This window comes from Diplotaxodon limnothrissa, linkage group LG5 (genome assembly GCF_057381915.1).
Source record: "Diplotaxodon limnothrissa isolate DT_005_m linkage group LG5, D_limnothrissa_male_GT1.1, whole genome shotgun sequence".
Lineage (NCBI taxonomy): Eukaryota > Metazoa > Chordata > Actinopteri > Cichliformes > Cichlidae > Diplotaxodon > Diplotaxodon limnothrissa.
Genome location: NC_140600.1, coordinates 22,683,415 through 22,702,814, shown reverse-complemented (window position 1 = coordinate 22,702,814; position 19,400 = coordinate 22,683,415). Strand labels below are relative to the sequence as shown.

Genomic DNA, 19,400 nt, shown 5'->3' with positions numbered 1-19,400 from the left:
CCCAACAATGAGACAATTCCTTATAAGCAAGCACTTGGTGACAGTAGGAAGGAAAAACTCCCTTTTAACAGGAAGAAACCTCTGGGAGAACCAGGCTGAGGGAGGGGCAGTCAACAGCTGTGACTGGTTGAGGGTGAAGGAAGACAGGACAAAAGACACACTGTTGAGAGCCAGCGATTAATGGTAACTAATGATTAAATGCAGAGAGGTATATAAACATATAGAGAGTGAATAGGGTGAGTGAACAAAACACACTCGGTGCATCATGCGAAGAGCCCAGCAGCCTAGGCCTATTATAGTGTAACAATGTGAGGATTCAGGGTCACATGATCCAGCCCTAACTATAAGCTTTATAGTTAATAAAGGAAAACATTAAGCCTAATCTTAAAAGTAAGGTGGCTGTATGTCTCCTGAATCCAGACTGGGAGCCCGTTTCACAGAAGAGGGGCCTGAAAGCTGAAGCTGAATTTTGGACAAATCTGTTTGCGCCTTGAACAACTAAAAGCATACAAACTCTGTTGTTTGTGCTCTGTTAAATTTCTGTTTTTGAAAGGTGAAAATCCACATATGGAGACATGTAATCTTGTGTATGAATGCAGCTTCATGCTTTCACACTAGAACCAGACTGATAGGTTTACACAACAATAACCAGGGTGTTAGAGACTTTAAAAAGGTTCAGAGTCATTCAAAAATAAGAGCACAGAGACAAAAGGTGCATCAATCTAACTTTTATTGACTTTAGGTTGTCACAGCACTGTCACTTTGCTTATGTGAACAGCTAACAAGACAATCATATTGTATGATTTCTTGTTAATTTACAACCTTGATTTCTTCATCACTCCTCTGCTTCCTTGGTCTGAAATGACAAAACAGTGGCACTTAAAAATTTGGCTGGATAGTCTCGATTTTAACAGGATGAATATTTCTACAAATTTGATTCATGCTAGATCTTTTTTTTTTTTTTACCTTGACAATTTCACGACTCTTCGCCCTGAGTTTGTTAACTTGAGACTCAGCAATGTCAGCACGCTCCTGAGCTTCCTCCATTTCATGCTGCACCTTCCTGTACCTGCACAGGTGACTGTTGGCCTGCTCCTCCTGTAGAAGAAGCCACAGTGAAGTTAAACCCTGTGCACTGAGTTATACAAAGTGTGTTTCATGGGAATCAGGTCTACTTACAGCCTCCTCAGCCTGTCGCTTATAGGACTTCACTTTTAGCTGGAGCTTGTCCACCAGATCCTGAAGTCTGGCAATATTCTTCTTGTCCTCCTCCGTCTGTTGTAAAGCATTAATTAGTTATTCTGGTATAAATGTAATACTCATTTAAGCATGGTATTTTCATTACTGTGGTTTTGTAGTAGTAATCAGCTGACCTGATAGGTGAGCTCCTTTACTCTTCTCTCATATTTTCGCACTCCCTTGATAGCATCAGCGCTGCGCCTCTGTTCAGCATCAACTTCAGCCTCTAGTTCACGGACCTTGACAAAGGATGTATGCAGTTATTTTTAAAATATAAAATGTTTCCCCAGCTTACAGCGAATCAGTCAGATGGCTCTCATGAGACTCACCCTAGCCTCCAGTTTCTGGAGCTGCTTCTTGCCACCTTTCATGGCCAGGTTCTCAGCTTCATCAAGGCGGTGCTGCAGGTCCTTCACTGTCACCTCCAGGTTCTTCTTCATCCTCTCCAAATGAGCACTGGTGTCCTGCTCCTTCTTCAGCTCTTCTGCCATCATGGCAGCCTGAAATTTCATATCATATGTATTGTTGTAACTGTCATTTGTATTGTTGTACCAACTAATATAGTTGGTAGAGTAATGCTACTGCACTATAGACATTCATCAGGGTGGCTCACATCAGTGATGGCCTTCTTGGCCTTTTCTTCAGCATTTCTGGCCTCCTGGACAGCATCTTCCACTTCACCTTGGATCTGAATGAAATCAGCCTCCAGCTTCTTCTTGGTGTTGATAAGGCTGGTGTTCTGAAAGGAAATACAGGATAATGAATCACATATTTGGACTTTCACCCTTCAAATTATAAAAATATGAAGTTTTTGAATCGTAACTAACCTGAGAGTGCAGCAGTCCCACACGCTCGCTGGCATCAACCAGCTCCTGTTCAGCAATCTTGCGGCCTCTCTCTGTTTGCTCCAGTGCAGCTCTCAGCTCCTCGATCTCAGCCTGCATCAGGTTGTTTCTGCGCTCCACCATTGCAACCTGCTCCTTCATGTCTTCCTGGCTTCTAATGGCTTCATCAAGATGGAGCTGGGCATCCTGAAATGTGCGACATTAAGAGGTAACAGTACCCACTTTAAGCTACTTTTCAGATAATTTTAGAAAGTTCGGGCAAATCCTTCAGTGGACCCACCTTCAGCTGTCCCTGCACATTTCTCAGCTGTTTCTGGGATTCAGCTGCCTGGCGGTTGGCATGACTCAGCTGAATCTCCATCTCATTCAGGTCTCCCTCCATCTTCTTCTTGATTCTCAGGGCATCATTCCTGCTCCTGACCTCAGCATCCAGAGTAGTTTGCATGGACTCGATCACTCTCTGGCTGTTCCTCTTGATCTGTTCAATCTCCTCGTCCTTCTCTGCAATCTTCCTGTCAACTTCACTCTTGACTTGGGTCAGCTCAAGCTGAATGCGAAGGATCTTGGATTCCTCGTGCTCCAGAGTAGCCTTTGAAAAAGAGTGAACCATATTAACTACAGCACACAACGTTTCCTTTAGTATAAATATACAAACTGAATGTTTGTACAGTTTGTACTGAGTGTACAAACTGGTGAATAAAGAAGAAAAGATAGCTCAGACATAGTGCATCGAATACTTTTCAAGGATAAATCTCACACAGATATGCTTCAAATTGTTTGAGCAGAACATGCACTTCTTTTGCACAGAAGCCAAACTCAGCTCAGGAATCGTAGATTCAGTTTTACCTCGGCCTCTTCCAAAGCTGTCTGGATTTCTGACTTCTCACTTTCCACTGTCTTCTTTCCCTTCTCAAGCTCATGGATGGTTTTACCGGTCTCGCCAAGTTGTTCACTCAGGTCTGATATCTCCTCTGTTCAAGCAGATTTTCAGTACATGAGCATACTGGTCGATTTAAACATTCAAAATTCGTCTCAAGTGTATTTTATTGACAGAGTGCTTGGTGAAAACTGGATTAATGGTCTTACGTTGCAGGTTCTTGTTCTCCCTCTTCAGGGTCTCCAGGTGATCAAGAGCTTCCTCATAGGAGTTTTTCATCTTGAACAGTTCAGTGCTGAGAGAACGAGCCTCCTTCTGAGATCCCTCCAGCTCTGCCTGGCTTTCCTCATACTTCTGTTTCCACTCTGCAAGAACCTGAAGATACAGCAAACTATTTAGTTTCTCTTTCTTTTAAACTCTCATCATATTTATATACAAACAAAAATACCGTACCTTGTCAAAGTTTCTCTGCTTCTTGTCAAGGTTAGCAGCCAGAGCATTAGCTCTCTCCACGTCGATCATCAGGTCCTCCACTTCACCCTGCAGTCTCTGTTTGGTCTTTTCCAGAGAGGCACATTTTGCATTCATAGCTTCGATGGACTCCTCAGAATCCTGGAGACGCTGGGCGAGCTTTTTCCTGTTAAGAACATTCAATTTTCAGACTTGCTGTATATTAATCACGACACGAGAAAAAATATAAGGTTGGAGACTTACTTTGCCTCCTCCAGCTCCTCAGTGCGCTGAATAGCATCAGTTTCATATTTGGTCCTCCACTGAGCCACCTCGCTGTTTGCCTTGGACATTGAACGCTGCAGCTCAGCTTTGGCCTCCTGCTCCTCCTCATACTGCTCCCTGAGGAGGTCGCAGTCATGCCGAGCTGACTGGACAGCATGAGCCAGGGCGTTCTTGGCCTATAATCCGAACAAAAACCAGATAAATATTTGACAGAAAACATTTTTTCGCCTTTTCTTCTCACACAGTTTTCAAATTCTGTTACCTTGACTTCCTCCTCTATGTGCCTCTTAAGCTCCTCAATTTGCTGAGTGTAGGCCAGTTTGCCTCTGGTCAGCTGAGACACAAGAGCTTCTTTCTCCTCGATCTGCCGTGAATATTCACCTAAGCAACGATTTTTTAGTTATTAGCAGCACTCAACAGCAACAAGAGCAGGAAATAAGCATACACTGATGCACCATAAATTTTCCGCTGTTGCAACTGAAGAAGAACGACATTAAAAACCTTAATGAACCCTAAACTTGTGAATAGCATTCCTAATGAGGTTAGAAATATCCACATCACTACATTTTTAACTTGTAAAAATGTATGTGAATTTCCATTGTTACAGATCTCGCTGCTGGTTGCATTTTGCCTCAGTACCACTATCACAACATGTTTTTCATATGAAGTGAGTTTCGTACCATTTTCAGTCTGAAGTCGTGCTTTTTGTGCACCGATATCATTCAGCTGACGAACATTTTCATCGTTCTTTGACTTGAGCTCATTTAGCTGATCTTCCAATGTCCTGCACATCTTCTCAAGGTTTGCCTGATGAAATAAATCATGTATTAGCAAATAAATAAATACATACATAGATAATAAAATTACAGTTTATTTTCCACTTTTGCAAGTTTAGCGCTCTGATTACCTTGGCTTTGGCAATACCCTCCATGTTGCTTGCAAGGTCATCAATCTCCATCTTGTACTCGCTTTTCTCTTTCTCCAGCTTCTGTTTGACTCTCTGCAGGTTATCAATCTGCTCTCCTAGCTCGGCCACGCTGTCAGCCTGCTTCTTGCGGAGAGCTGCGGCGGTGGCTTCGTGCTGCAGGGTGGCCTCTTCGAGATCACGCCGCAGCTTCTGAAACTCGGCCTCGCGCTTCTTGTTCATCTCAATCTGAGCTGCAGTTGCTCCGCCAGCTTCCTCGAGTCTCTCACTGATCTCCTCCAGCTCTCTGGAGAGATCAGACCTCTGCTTCTCCACCTTGGCCCGAGCAGCACGTTCAGCCTCAATCTCCTCCTCGAGCTCCTCAATACGAGCCTAAAACACAAAAAAGTTTAAGCTAAGTTGAACATATTTGAAGATTTTTTGCTATAGTAAATACTTCTAATTATACCTGAAGTTCCTTTATCTTCTTCTGTAACTGCAGTCCCAGAGATTGCTCATCCTCGATCTTACTCAGGAGCTGGCTAATCTCAAAGTCCTTCCTAAAGGGGAAAAAATGATAATGGCATATTACAGTTGTATTTATCAGAGAATATTTTAGTGCAGATAAATATATATGAATTATTTTTCTTACTTCTTTATTTTCTCATCAGATTGCTGCTTATCGTTCTCCAGATCCATGATGGTTTCTTGGGCCAGTTTAAGGTCACCTTCAAGCTTTCTTTTAGCCCGCTCAAGGTCCATGCGAAGCTTCTTTTCTTGCTCCAGGGAACCTTCAAGCTACCAAAGACAGAGATATTTCATGGATTTAGAAAGTGTATTAGTGGACTGTTGGTTTTCAGATGAGTTTTAAAAATACTCACATCGTCCACTTGCTGCTCCAGCTTGGTCTTGGCCTTCGTCAGACTGTTAACTTTGTCTTCCTCTGCCTGCAGGTCATCGAGGACCTGCTGATGGGCCTCTTGGAGGGCTTTCTTTTCTTTGCTCAGCTTGGCAATGGACTCATCTTGAGCAGCCAGTTCCTCTGTGAGGTTTTTGACCTAAAGAAGTTGACATGAATATAAACTTACAAATGATTTTCGCAACACTTAACAAAACAATACATTGTTAAAAGAGGGAGTATGACCTTGTTCTCAGTGGCATGTTTCTCCTTTTCCACTTTGGCCAGGGTCAGCTCCAAGTCATCAATATCCTTCTTCAGCTCAGAGCACTCGTCCTCCAGCTTCCTCTTCTTTGCAGTCAGCTCAGCGTTCATTTCCTCCTCATCCTCCAGTCTCTCAGCTGTCTCTTTGAGTTTGGCCTCAAGCTGGATTTTTGCTTTAATGAGCCCCTCACACCTTTCCTCTGCATCAGCAAGGTTTTCACCTTCCTAAAAGGCAACACAAGTTTGTTAATCAAATTAATTCTTTGATAATCAGTAGACACTGTGCATGCAAGGTAGCGACTGAACTCACAGACTGCACTTGTAACAGTAAGTCATTCTTCTCCTGCAGCAGAGAAACCATCTTTTCCTCCAGTTCTTTCTTCTTAGCCAGAGCCTTTGCCAGATCCTCTTTGGTCTTTTCAAAGTCCACTTTCATTGCGGCCATCTCTTTCTCCGTCTCTGCACTCTTCAGCAGAGGCTTAATCTTGAAGTACAACTTCATCCAAGGCCAGGTTTTGACATTCATGAATGAACGGATGTTGTACTGGATGGAGTAAATTGCCTCCCTGAGGATAGAAGATTGAGAAAAATTGGTATTTTTAGATCTGAAAAACTGTAATAAAAACTATGGGCTGAACCAGAAAGAAAAAAATTAGCGCAGAAATTACATTGAAGTTGTCATCTGCATTTGTAAAAATCCCCTTTGGTGTGTAAAGCCACTATGCCTACAGTACCTGCGTTCCATCATCTTGACAAACTCTCTCCTCATGAGGAAACCTCTGCAGAGAGCCTGCGTCATTGTGACAAGGATAGCGAGTTTTTCATCACGCATCTCCTCCAATAGACCCAGGAGACCAGCTTTGAAGAACACCTGAAAAATAGTCATACAGAGCACATACAGCATTGTCAAAAGCAAAATTGTAATACCTGCTTAAAGTATCCTGATTTAGCAGCAGTTTATTTAAAATACCAACAAAAGTTTGCATTTTTTGTTACTGTACCTTTGTGTGGCCAAACTTGTACTGTGTGTGGTCAACATCAATGGAGCCCAAGAGTTTCTCTGAGGCCTTCTTGTTGTCGATGAACTGTCCCTCAGGGATGACACTGGCATTCAACACTTTGTATCTGATTGGGGGTACATGATGAATTAAGGAGAAGTTGATCTTTAGATTGTGGCAAATGTCTTTATTCTTAGTAATCACCTCTGCTTGAAGTCACCGTAGACGATTCTGCTGGGGAACCCTTTCCTGCAGATCCTGATCCCCTCCAGCACACCGTTACACCTTAGCTGGTGGATGACCAGGAAGTTCTCCATGAGACCTTAAACCCATATTAAATTCAGTCATGTACATGGCATTACATTTACCTTAAAATGCATTGTCAAAGGAGCTTGCAAAGAAAAGCGTCTGGACTTCTTTAAGTTACTTGAAGACGTTTCACATTGAAGAGAACGGCAACCTCAACATCGAAGTTTACCGGAAGCCCACACACACGGACCAGTACCTCCTCTTTGACTCCCATCACCCTCTGGAACACAAACTTGGAGTAATTAGGACCCTACACCACCGGGCAGAACATGTTCCCTCTAAGCCTGAAGGAAAAAAGAAGGAACACACACATGTAAAGGAAGCACTCAAAACGTGCGGCTATCCTAAATGGGCGTTCTTAATGTCAGCAAAGAGGCACAGAAAAGAAGACCAGACACCAGCGAGGGAGGATAAGAAGGACAGACGCAACAACATTGTCATCCCCTATGTAGCCGGTGTATCAGAAAAACTCAGGAGAGTTTTCTCCAAGCATGACATCCCGGTGCATTTCAGACCCAGTAACACGCTCAGACAAAAACTAGTTCACCCGAAAGACAAAACTCCAAAACACAGACTTAACAATGTGGTGTATGCTGTACAGTGCAGCGAGGAATGCCCAGACCTCTACATTGGAGAGACCAAACAGCCACTTCACAAGCGCATGGCACAACACAGAAGAGCCACCTCCACAGGACAAGACTCAGCAGTCCATCTGCATCTTAAGGATGAAGGACACTCTTTCGAGGATGCCAATGTTCACATTTTGGACAGAGAGGACAGATGGTTTGAAAGAGGAGTGAAAGAAGCCATCTATGTCCACTGTGAGCGACCATCTTTGAACAGAGGCGGGGGTTTACGACACCAACTCTCTGCCATCTATAATCCAGTTTTGAGATCCCTTCCCAGACGCCTTAACGCCCACTCACATCCTGGGCCATCTGATCTTAGGAATTCGCATGATAAGGTGGGGCCAGGTTTCACAATGAACTCACCCGAAACTCTGGCTGATTGGGACCCACACCCAGTTTCACACCTTGGCTCAGGCGATTAGAGGATCATCATCATCACAGAGGGACAAAAGGGGGTCCTTTTGTCCCTCTGTGGGGGGTTACTCCCACTAGGTTTATATCTGGGACTCTCCACCATTTGACCTTAGAACTGAAGAAGCTTCTTGGATGAGAGGTGAAACGTCTTCAAGTAACTTAAAGAAGTCCAGACGCTTTTCTTTGCAAGCTCCTTTGACTACGATGACCTGGATGACTGAGAACCTTCACAGACCTTAAAATGCATTAATTTACATTATTGTTACCAGTCTTTACCAGGAGTTTTTGATTCATTTGGAATGAGACAGCGTACAAAATGAGGATGAGTGCTCCTTAAGTTCGTCATCAGCTTGCCCAGATTCTCCTAAAATATGAAAATATTCAAATTTTCACATGATGGAAAGTAAACCCTGGATGCTACCTACGCATCTGAGGAAAAAAAAAATATTTTTATGCTTACCCTGAACAGAGCAGATACAGTCTGAAAAGACCCACCCTTTTTCTTGCCACCTTTCTTTCCACCTCCCTCAGCTGAAACATTAAATGTCAGATATAAACTTAAATGACTTTAAATATAATTTTTTATTTTATAATGTAATTATTTTTCTGTTCTGTACTAAATCTGATCATTTTGAAATATAATGAAAACAATGGAAACTCTGAATTCTGTCCTAAAAATATGATCATCACCTTCTGCAGAGGCATGTGACGCATACAGGAAAGCCAACAGCTTTGTTGAAGACTTCTGGTAGAGCTGTACCACAGAGTCGTTCAGGGGGTCTTTGTTCTTCTCCAGCCAGCCATTAACATTGTAGTCAACAGTACCAGCATAGTGCACCAGGGAGAAGTGGGCCTCAGCTTTGCCTTTGGCAGGCTTTGGTTTCTGGAAGGGGGCACTTTTGCCAACATGCTGGTCATAGAGTTTGTTCTTGAAGGTTATGTCTGTTGCCTTGGGGACAATGCACTCCTCTTCAAGGATGGAGAAGATGCCCATTGGCTGCCATGATGAAAGAAGCATAAAAAAACAGTTTCAAGTTGTTTTCTATTGTTTTATGTGTGCAAATGGACAGCACACGGCTCACCTTCTCAATAAGCTCAATGCAGGCAGCCAAGTCCATACCAAAGTCAATGAACTCCCATTCAATGCCCTCTTTCTTGTACTCTTCTTGCTCCAGGACAAACATGTGATGGTTGAAAAACTGTTGCAGTTTTTCATTGGTGAAGTTGATGCACAGCTGTTCCAGGCTGTTGAACTGAAAAAATACAGATAAGGTCAGCAAGCGCACCCAAAACAAGACTGTGCTTTTATTCTTGACATACCCTAAACCCTGAACTGTTTTGAAAATGTTTTGCATAATTAGCAACATGAACATAAGACAATGCAGTGTTAGTTCTGCATACTTACATCAAAAATTTCAAACCCAGCAATGTCCAGGACACCAATAAAATAGCTTCTTGACTGCTTTGTGTCCAACATCTCGTTGATTCTGACGACCATCCACAAGAACATTTTCTCATAGACCGACTTTGAGAGAGCATTGACGGAATTGTTGACCTGATTTTGAAGTGAAGGGATATTGATTTTATCATTAGTGGTTATAAATTTAGAAATAGTGCCATTGTAACCTATTGGTAAAAAAAAAAAAGCCTTATCAATATGTATTAGTGTCTTGAAGGGTTTGGTTTAAAGACACTGTCTTACAGGAAATCATTTGTTATTTGTGTGTTTTCTTTGTAACATCTGTACCTGAGGAACAGTTTGACCTTTGGTCACATACTCGTTCCCAACCTTCACTCTCGGGTAGCACAGTGCTTTTAGCAAATCAGCCGAGTTCAGACCCATGAGGTAGGCGATTTTATCTGCAACTATATGAACACAAATTCATAAATAAATAAACCTCTACCTCAAAGGTCCTCTTTCAAGTGACAAAATCAGCAGTGCTTAAAGTGCACAATGTTCTTCATACCCTCAGTGCCATCTGGCTCAGCCTGCTCTTCTCGCTGCTTCTGCTTGAACTTCATGTTTCCGTGATGCATCACAGCTCCGGTCAGTTTATACATGCTAATTTTCTCGTCTGCGGTGAAGCCCAGGATGTCAATGGCAGTCTGTGAAATGATGAATAAGTTTTAATAAGCACAAACAGAACCCATTATATTTTAATGTAAAATAGAAAGCTGTTTTTGATTCAGCATTTATTACATTTTTAATTCAAACTCCCCATTAACAAAGCCGAACATCAATATGATGAGCTTCATGGAGTTCTGTTTATATAGTTATTAATATTAGTGAAAGGTCGTGAGTGAAGCTGTTCTTACATCAGTAGCGATGAATTCTTCAACGTCATTGATACTCGTGACAGTGATTTCACCCTGACTGATCATGGGATAGTCGTATGGGTTTGTGGTGATCAGGAGAGCCTCTAAATGAGAAAAACAAAATACATAAAACATAATGAACAATATATATATATATATATATATATATATATATATATATATATATATATATAAACACTATATTTTGTTTTTTGGTGTCATTTTGGTATAATTCTCTAACCGATGAGCTCAGGTTTGTGGCCCGTTGTGAGCTGATAGAAGATATGGTAGCTCCTCTCAGCAGAGAGCTGGAACGTCACTCGAGACTTCTCCAGCAGATCTGTACAGATTTAAGTTTCGTGGTTATCACAAATCTTCCTTGTAGCAGTCAAAGCAGTCTGATAATTCCCTCAAAAATAAATACATAAGTAAAACCAAAACAAAAATCATACATGTTTCAATATCAGCCGAAGCCAGTTTTCCAGTTGTCCCAAAGTGAATTCTGATAAATTTTCCCTAAGCAGGAGAATAATGTTTCAATTATAAATGCAACAGTGAACATGAACTGTGAATTTTTACCACAGAATTAAGGTAAAATCACCAAAATAACTTACAAAACGTGAAGAATTGTCATTCCTCACAGTCTTGGCATTACCATAAGCTTCCAACAGTGGGTTTGCTGCAATGATTTGGTCTTCCAGTGACCCCTAAAGACACCGTTCATGAGCTGTGAGTACAGGAATTCTTTGATTGATTTTTAGATCTCATATTTTGCAACTTCATTTACCTGCATTTTGCCGGGAACTTGCTCGGTTTTCTTTCCTCCAGCCACTGCAATTGTTGCAAAGTACTGGATGACACGTTTTGTGTTGACAGTCTTTCCTGCACCAGATTCTCCACTGGTTAGAGTAAGGAGTTTTAGAGTTGTAATTTCGATATTGCAAATAATACTTTTGGAAATGCTCATCATATAAAAGCATGCTTTGTACTTACGTAATCAGGATGGACTGATTTTCTCTGTCTGTAAGAGACCAAAATCATCAAGCTAAAATAATTCGTTCACTTTTGAATTGCAGCTGTTTTATTTCTGAACTGTAGCTTACAAAATGATCAGGACACATTGTATCTTAAAAAGGTTTATTACCTTGGAGCATGAACTGATAGGCATTATCAGAGATGCAGAAGATGTGGGGTGGAGCCTCAATTCTCTTCTTGCCCCTGTATCCTGCCACAACCCCTGAATCATACACTGGGAGCCACTTGTAGGGGTTCACAGTGACGCAGAACAGCCCAGAGTAGGTCTGTGGAGTCAGAGAGGATCATTTATGATGCATATCTTCCTTTTGTCGTGAGCACGAGTATCAGCTATGGAGTTCTGATCAACTCACGTAGATCATCCATGCTGCATAGCGCTCTTTGAGGTTATACAGCACAGTAGGCTCACTGAGGTGGGTCATCATGGCCATGTCCTCAATCTTATCGAATTTGGGAGGGTTCATTGGGAAGACTTCATCTTCTTTCACGGTGATAGTCTGCCAAAGAAGGCACAAATGTAAATTCAGATAGAATTAAGCAGTTTTGTCTAAATTGTGATATTTGTTTTTAATCTTGTTTGTTTTATTCTCATTCTTATTTTGAATTATTCATTTGGCCTTCTGATCAGTTTTTGACTGTGGAATACATCCAAATGGGTCCAAAAAGCTACTTCGTCTTAGTCTACTTTGCACAAGGTTGTATTTCAGATTTAATATGTGGCAAGAATAGCATTGTCAGAATGAATCGGACAATGCTATTCGTGCCACACTCATTCACACATTAAGCTGTGACAGTTAACAGTACTTGGCTTTTGTTACTCTTCAAGTAGTTCATGTAAAGATTTTGCTGTCTGTTTTGTTCACAGCGATGAAAACCGGAGGTTTTACCGTATCTCAGAAGAAAGGAGTGCTAGTATTCTTTGGTGTATTGTTTAGTGATTCAAGTCTGGTGTCAAACAACTTTGAACTTTATCAACAGTGAAATTCTGGGTATGTCTGGCCTTGTTCTTTCTGTTCTTCCTCCTTCTGAGAAGTGTTTTAATTTAGCATTATAGCTGCACCTGCATTTTTTGTTGGTTTGTTTGTTGTTGCTGTTGTTGTTTTTTACAACACCAGCTTGGTTCAACTCCAAAGGAAATTCACATCACTGGCTTGAATTGAACCAAGTGAAACTTTCAGTCTAACCATTATGCTGAGAAAAGCCCCTTCTTTCTTACCATAACAACTTGAGTTATGACATTTTCACTCAGTTGTGATGCCATGTTTTCTGCTATCATGTGGTGAAGAATGGCTTCAGGGCAATCTCACAAGTTTACATTTGATTGCTGAAAAGAGTTTGTCAGATTCTGAAAATTCCAAATATATCTTACATGTCATGACTTCGTGTGTTACATGTAAATATACCCAAACCTCTCTGGTTTCAGATATTTGGACCATGCTACATATAGTTAACATATCCATATAGTTATTCATAACTTGAGCAGTCTGAATTCACATTTGAAGCTGCACAAATTCAAGTGTCACTACTCTCACCTTCCCGCACAGAGTCTCCACGGTGGCTTTGCCGCCCTCTCTCTTAGTAAGTTTCCCCTTGAGGTACATTTCTTTGGGCTCACTCACGAAGTATGCTGTTTTAGCATCAAATGGAATATTTTGAGCTTCAATGCGCTCTCTTTCTGGCTTGCGGAGGTACATGGCCGCCGCGCCAAAACACTCCATCTCTGCGTCCCCACTCATGATGACCCTTTACTGCAAGTGAGGAAACAAGAGAGGAGTCATTCATCTTATTTGTCAGCAGTGTATATATTACATATATTCACACTCTTATAGCTACCTATACAGTCAAACATGCTATTCCTTTAAGAAGAGAAGGCTTGAGAGTAGCTACTCTCAGAGTAGCTACTCTCAAGCCAGGGATTCAATAAGTACCAACAAGAGATGCTCATAAAGATCCGCTCTTGTGTCTGTCCTACTCATGCACTGGTACTCTTGATCACGAAAACTGATCACATTTACCTTGGAGGACACCAGATGAGAAATGGGTATTCCTGTCAGACTTCACTGCAGACTTCTGAAATAAGGAACAAAAATTCACAAATTAGACAGTTAAGTCAGTGGTTCTTTGTTTTAAAATAGTATTAAATAGAAATTAATTTTCTATTTTTTCTAAAGAAAAATCTGTTTGGAAACATAAAAATGTGAATAACCAGCCTGATTCCTATGATATGGCAAAGTACTGGAATAAATGACCTCCCCAAGATACTTACCTTTGCTGGGTGCCTGTGCTTGGTGGTGGCTTGCTCTTCCTTTTATATCAAATGATGGGAGCCTATCACAAGTGGGTTTCTCTATTTGGTCATGCTGTGTGGTGTTATCCTTGTGCACCAGTTCTTTCCTCCACCTCTGTCATCGCACAGTTTATGTCTTCTGGACGTCTTACATGCCAGAATTCCTGTACCTGTAATTACCAACACAGTCAGGTTGTGTTGCCTTCAGCAAAAATACGGAGATGAAGCAGCATTTCGAACTCCATACTCCTGTCTTGTTTTAAATTTTATGTAACATACAGATGTGCAGTTGGCTTTTGGTTGTTTATGTGTAGCACAGATAGGAAATTGGCTCATTTTTGGCTAAAGTCAAGTCAGCAGTTACAGACAGTCCAAAGGTGTGACTAATGGATCTTTTTATTGGTCTCTGGCACAACAGTAGTCCCTCGAAGTGCTTTGGGGAAGCTTTAAAAAGTCACTGAGGTACTGTTTCAGAGGCCTTACAAGTCAGAAATTATTATAAAATAAAATGAGTGCCAAAAAGCTTTAAAGAAAAGGAAGGATTGCCAAGGCATTACATTTTACAACAGTGCCAACAGCTGTTCTTAGTCTTGTAAGGGACACACAAGGGAGACTGAGACAATCCCTAAAAGTAGAGCAGCAGAGTACCAGTTCTTCTTCCTTTATGTTTGAAAAATGACCTCATCCTGGATTTTTCCTGTGAATCTAAGCGGAGCGAGTTAACACTGTTTAGGGCATTCAATTCCATATTGTTTGTGTTTGTTAGATGCTTGTTGAGGCTTTTGTCAAGGATGGCAAGCGTGCAGACATTTTTGCCAAGACTATGGAACATAGCCGGCACAATTAAGCGTGGGTAGAAAGCCATTGGGCACTGTTTCCCTGGAAAGAAGATCAACTTACAGCAGTGAATAAGAAGAAGGCATTCTAAAGCACTTACCCACAAGATATAATGAGCCTCTGTCTTCAATAAACATGTGTTACACGATACCTGCTCCGAAATCTTCTGTCTTATTAGGGCAAAACTCAAATATAGCATCAGGCTTATGTTGATACTAAAGTCAAATGCTACATACCTAGCAGGCTTATTGTATTTTAATGGACTTTGATCTACGCCTGACACCTTCTTCATTTGTCAAAGAATATCAGCTGGGCTGTGGATAATAAACCATGGTGAGTGCTGGGTAACATTCCAGTCTGTTGGCTGAACACAAAGAAGCATCCTTGTGCTTGTGTTCAAATGTGCAACACTGTAAGTATTGTCCAGTTTAATCTGATGTGTAGAACAGTGTTTTACCTGTGTTTTGTCATTTTTAGTTACATGTGAAAACCCAAGGTCAGTAGAGTGATTTTTTTTTAACCATGTGGTAGAGTTATATTTTGTATGTTGCGTTATGGCAGCCATTCAGATTGTTGTGTGGCATATTGATGCCATTAATTGCAAAGCCTGGAACTCAATTACTAAAGAATGTGTTATTATTTCATTAAGAGAAGTATTTGTTTATTAAACTCTCTTAATAATGCTGTGTTGTTATGCAGCTTTTACATTTTTAATATTGTCTTTTAATCTTTCAGTGCATGCTGATAATAAGTGGTGCTCAAATATAGCTGCAAGGAGCACTGACTGTGACCTTTTTTGATGACAAAGAGTTTTGTTGTTGGCGTGGTTTTTCTTTGTTAAAATTAGGTCTGAGATTTTGGCTTGGCAGTACCCATCTTGCAGTAGGGCTCTGGTATTAGGGCGTGAGAAGGTGATAAGTGTGAGAGTGCCTGGGTGTGACTGTTAAGCTGTCTCCAACAGTTACACTTGTTACTCACACTTGATATTTTGGAGGCTAATGGCTTCATGCAGATGAAATTGTCCATCATCGTTATGCAAATGAATCGACTATTCCTGATTTTTTGATAAAAGAAACTGAATTACAAATTTTTTTTTCTTTTGTTTTTTTTTAAAGAGCAAGGTCTGGTTATTAAAGCAGTAGTAGTTTGGGATGCACTAATTTCCTGGCAGTGTTAATGACTGCCACATGAGTGGTAGTCACTGGCATCTTATATGCCTCGAGTTGCAAATGTGCAAACATGTTGATCATGTTACCGGCTTCTCTGTCATCATCACCATCATGATCATCTTCTTGTCTCTTAACATTACACTGCTTCACCAGCTTTCACTGAGAGCCTGCATTTACCTAAAAATAATTTATTCTTTTATTCTTTTATTTTAGTCTTTTATTATTATTATTATTATTATTATTATTATTATTATTATTATTATTATTATTATTATACAAAATGTTTTATTCAGGTCACAGGGTGATGCTTGAATCTGTACCAGCTTGCATTGGACAGAAGATGGGAAAACCGGGGACAGTCCCTTGGAACTATCTTAAAATATGGTATGACATGTTTTCAGATTTTTCTATATGCTATTCAGCTTTCATACTGATTATTTATTGCATGCATTGTTCTGAGAAATTCAGTAGAATTTCCAGCCTTGCTTTTTTATGTGAACTCTAATTGTAATAGATTGTAAAGATATTTCACTGGTTTACTGTGATTTTTGAATGTAGGGAATTGCTCTAGATCACCTTGAACTGAACTTTAAGCATATTTAAATGAATACTGGGGAACATCTGGATTGAAATGAAACCTGTATGCCCATCAGACAAGTATAATTGAAGAGTTCACTGATGTAGTGCACCCAGTATAAACTCTATTATGTATCCCAAAAGCACCAGCTGCCTCTCCTGTCAAGCTTAAAAACACCATTGCTGTTTTCCATAGTTCTCAGCAGAACCTTTAATGAAACCTTTCCTGTCTTTTTTCTGACCACAGCCAAGGTTGTTTTCCACAGGCAGTAATGTGATCATCACAAATCAAATGATACATGTACACTTGATTGAGTAAGACATATTTAATAACTACTTATCACAAAATCCCATTGCCATGTGAGTTTTCCCCCTAAAGGTTTAAAGGTAATTAATAAAAGCAACGAACTAATGCTGTTTTTTAATTATCTACACAGGAACGGGGCAGAAGGAGAAGAGAAAAAACGGAAGACATGGAGAGATGGAACAATGACTCATGAAGTGCTAACTGACAAAGCTGGAAGAGTAAGAGAGACTGCAGGTGCAAAACTACTTTTTTCACATGTTTTAAAAAGGATATAGTAAAAAAAAAAACAATACACACAAAAAAGGAAACAATCCACATAAATGTTATTTGCAGATTTTCCCATATTAGAAAAAACCTTGGCACAGTGGAATAGATTTACAGGAATGATGTAAACATGAAATTGTAGCAAAAAACTGAAAAATGATGTGTGTGCAGAGACCCATCTACCTGTAGAAAATAGAATTGATTAGCATTAAAAATACATCAACATGAAAAGATGTTTAATTATTACGTTTTATACAACATTTATACACCTGAATACATATACAAGATTTATCTACACTGGCGTATTACTGGTTCCTAAGTTACTGTCAGCACTAAACATTTCTAGTTGGTTGCACATAGACAGAATTTTATCTAAGCTATCTTCCAGTTTATACAGCTTTCCAGATTATGGGTTAAGCCCTGCATTTCAAGCACTTGAATCTGATGCTCATCTCTTTTGCAACTGTGGAGTTCATTTACAAAGTAACAAATCATAATCAACAGCCACATGATTACATTTCCTCCACGATTACTATCATTGCTCTCTGTTTTATAGTTGTGTGCGTTACTGCAAAGTCAGAGCAGTTATGTTTTTTGTTATTGTTTGTCAAATAAACAATGGTGGAACATCGAATTAAACTTGGCCAAACTTTCAAATGATGAAATCTGATCAATTCCTGTTAGCCAAAATCTCAAGCGTCAAAGAGCTTGAAACGCTCTGTTTCTTGTAGGTTTTTTTTACTCTTGGATCTGTATGTATGTGAAGGGAGTGGAAGCTTGTCCTATGAGGATGACTTTTTCACCTGGACTTTTTCGTTGTTAAAATCAGCAGAAAGTTGGTTTAAAGTAGGATGGCAGCCTTTAAGGGAGAGGAGATAAAATGTTTGTTTCAGAAGAACTAAGGAGAACTAGGGAGCTAAATATTACCTAAATAAGAATGATTTCAAACTCTTAACCATCCAAAGCTTATCGGGCTAAAGTGAGTGTAATAGTCCTATGTCCTTTTAAATAAAATGTAATTAATCAGGAAAAAATGTTATGCACTTTGTAATGAATGAGGATGTGGGAGCAGCTGCATTTGTCTATTACAGAATGAGAGAGAACAGGCGGATCTGTTGGCCTTAGAGCTTGATGAGAGTTCACACTGTGACATATCTGCCACTTACAAAATAATTTTGCCCATCAAAAACAAATATGCAAATTAATCCTAGCCAAAAATTGATATATATATTAAGCAGACTGCACTGCTACCTCCTACCTCCACCTCACTCTCTCTCTTTGAGCTGCTCAATTCACATCACAGTGTCATCTGCAAACATGAACAAGCTTGGCTTTTTTGGAAGGGTTACCAGAAGAAAGCCTCACCTCTGTAAAAAAGAGTTTGCAATGCTGAATATGAACAAAGCAGAACACTTTAGGAAAAACGTCTAAATATTCAGTCATCAGTTTCACAGCTAAAGCTTGGTCAAAATAGCTCTGGCTTTTGGACAGACAGCTAAAGGCAGAAGTAGATACATTCAGCACAGCTCTGACATGATAAGCAAAATGATACTGAAGAGCACCCTTCAAAAACATTGTGTGGTTCTACAACAGGGCAATAATCCCAAGCACTCAAGTAAACCTATGACAGAATTACTGAAAAAGAAGTTGTAATGGTCCAGTCAAAGTCTAGAAGCAATGTTCTGAAAAGTGGACCCTACAGTGATGCCAAAGACTGATAAAGACATTGTTACACATTCAAAACCTTTTACTAACAACCCTAAGAGCAGAAAAGGTGTGTCCCATCTGTTATTTATAGGAGGCTGGTATATATTTCATGATTCTAAAAAGGAAATCATACACATTGCAGTCAGCACCAAAACATCTTTGCATCATCCATGTCATGGTCCTGGGTCGGTGACCCAGCGCTTTTAGTTATCATTTTCTAGTTTATGATGATGATGATTATTATTGTTTGAGTTCTGTGTGTTATATTTGGTCTGCCTTTGAGTCTGTCTCTGTCTATGGTGTCACCCCATCTGTTTGTGAATCTGTCTGTTTAGTTCAATGTCTTGTCTGGTTCCATGTGTCTGAGTTTCCTGTTTTATTGTGAAGGTTTGTGTCATATGTGAGTGTGCTCAGTCTCGTCAGCTGTGATTTCTCCCAGGTGTGTTCCCCTCCTGTCTCTCATCCCTTGATTACTGCCGTCTGTGTATTTAAGCCCTGTGTTTCTCTGTGTCAGTGTCGCGTCGTACCCTCAACTAGCTGTGTGTTCTGCTTCTATGTTCCCAGTGTTTGGTCTCCTGCTCCAGTTTAGTGTTTCTTTCCAGTGTTTCAGTCCTTGGTTCCTCTGTTCTGACTTTTGGTTTTCTTTTGGTGAGTTTAGTTTGTACGAGGTTTTTCCCAGCAATAAAGCTGCGCCTTAAGTTTCACTTCCGTGTCTGAGTTCTGCATTTTGGGTCCACCACTCCTGCTTGCCTGCCACACAGCGATTCATGACAGAACGACGCGACCAGTA

At 40.4% G+C, this 19,400-nt stretch overlaps 1 protein-coding gene across 1 annotated transcript; it reads right to left on the bottom strand.

Moving 5' to 3' along the window:
- Positions 1-718: 718 nt before the first annotated feature.
- On the bottom strand, positions 719-13,535 carry LOC146632312 (myosin heavy chain, fast skeletal muscle-like). Its single transcript, XM_085353285.1, has 40 exons — positions 13,479-13,535; positions 12,996-13,211; positions 11,817-11,960; positions 11,573-11,729; positions 11,422-11,449; positions 11,216-11,327; positions 11,043-11,135; positions 10,881-10,944; positions 10,670-10,768; positions 10,429-10,532; positions 10,080-10,218; positions 9,860-9,978; positions 9,518-9,667; positions 9,195-9,365; positions 8,803-9,109; positions 8,573-8,643; positions 8,389-8,476; positions 6,965-7,082; positions 6,764-6,887; positions 6,497-6,633; positions 6,073-6,328; positions 5,745-5,987; positions 5,482-5,658; positions 5,253-5,398; positions 5,070-5,160; positions 4,604-4,993; positions 4,377-4,503; positions 3,959-4,077; positions 3,676-3,872; positions 3,415-3,598; positions 3,171-3,336; positions 2,931-3,055; positions 2,365-2,673; positions 2,067-2,270; positions 1,853-1,978; positions 1,569-1,739; positions 1,374-1,478; positions 1,180-1,275; positions 967-1,098; positions 719-856 (listed from the first exon to the last, which is right to left on the bottom strand). Exons 2-40 carry the CDS (start codon positions 13,197-13,199, stop codon positions 836-838), a joined length of 5,814 nt encoding a protein of 1,937 aa, XP_085209411.1. The 5' UTR covers positions 13,200-13,211; positions 13,479-13,535; the 3' UTR covers positions 719-835.
- Positions 13,536-19,400: the final 5,865 nt, after the last annotated feature.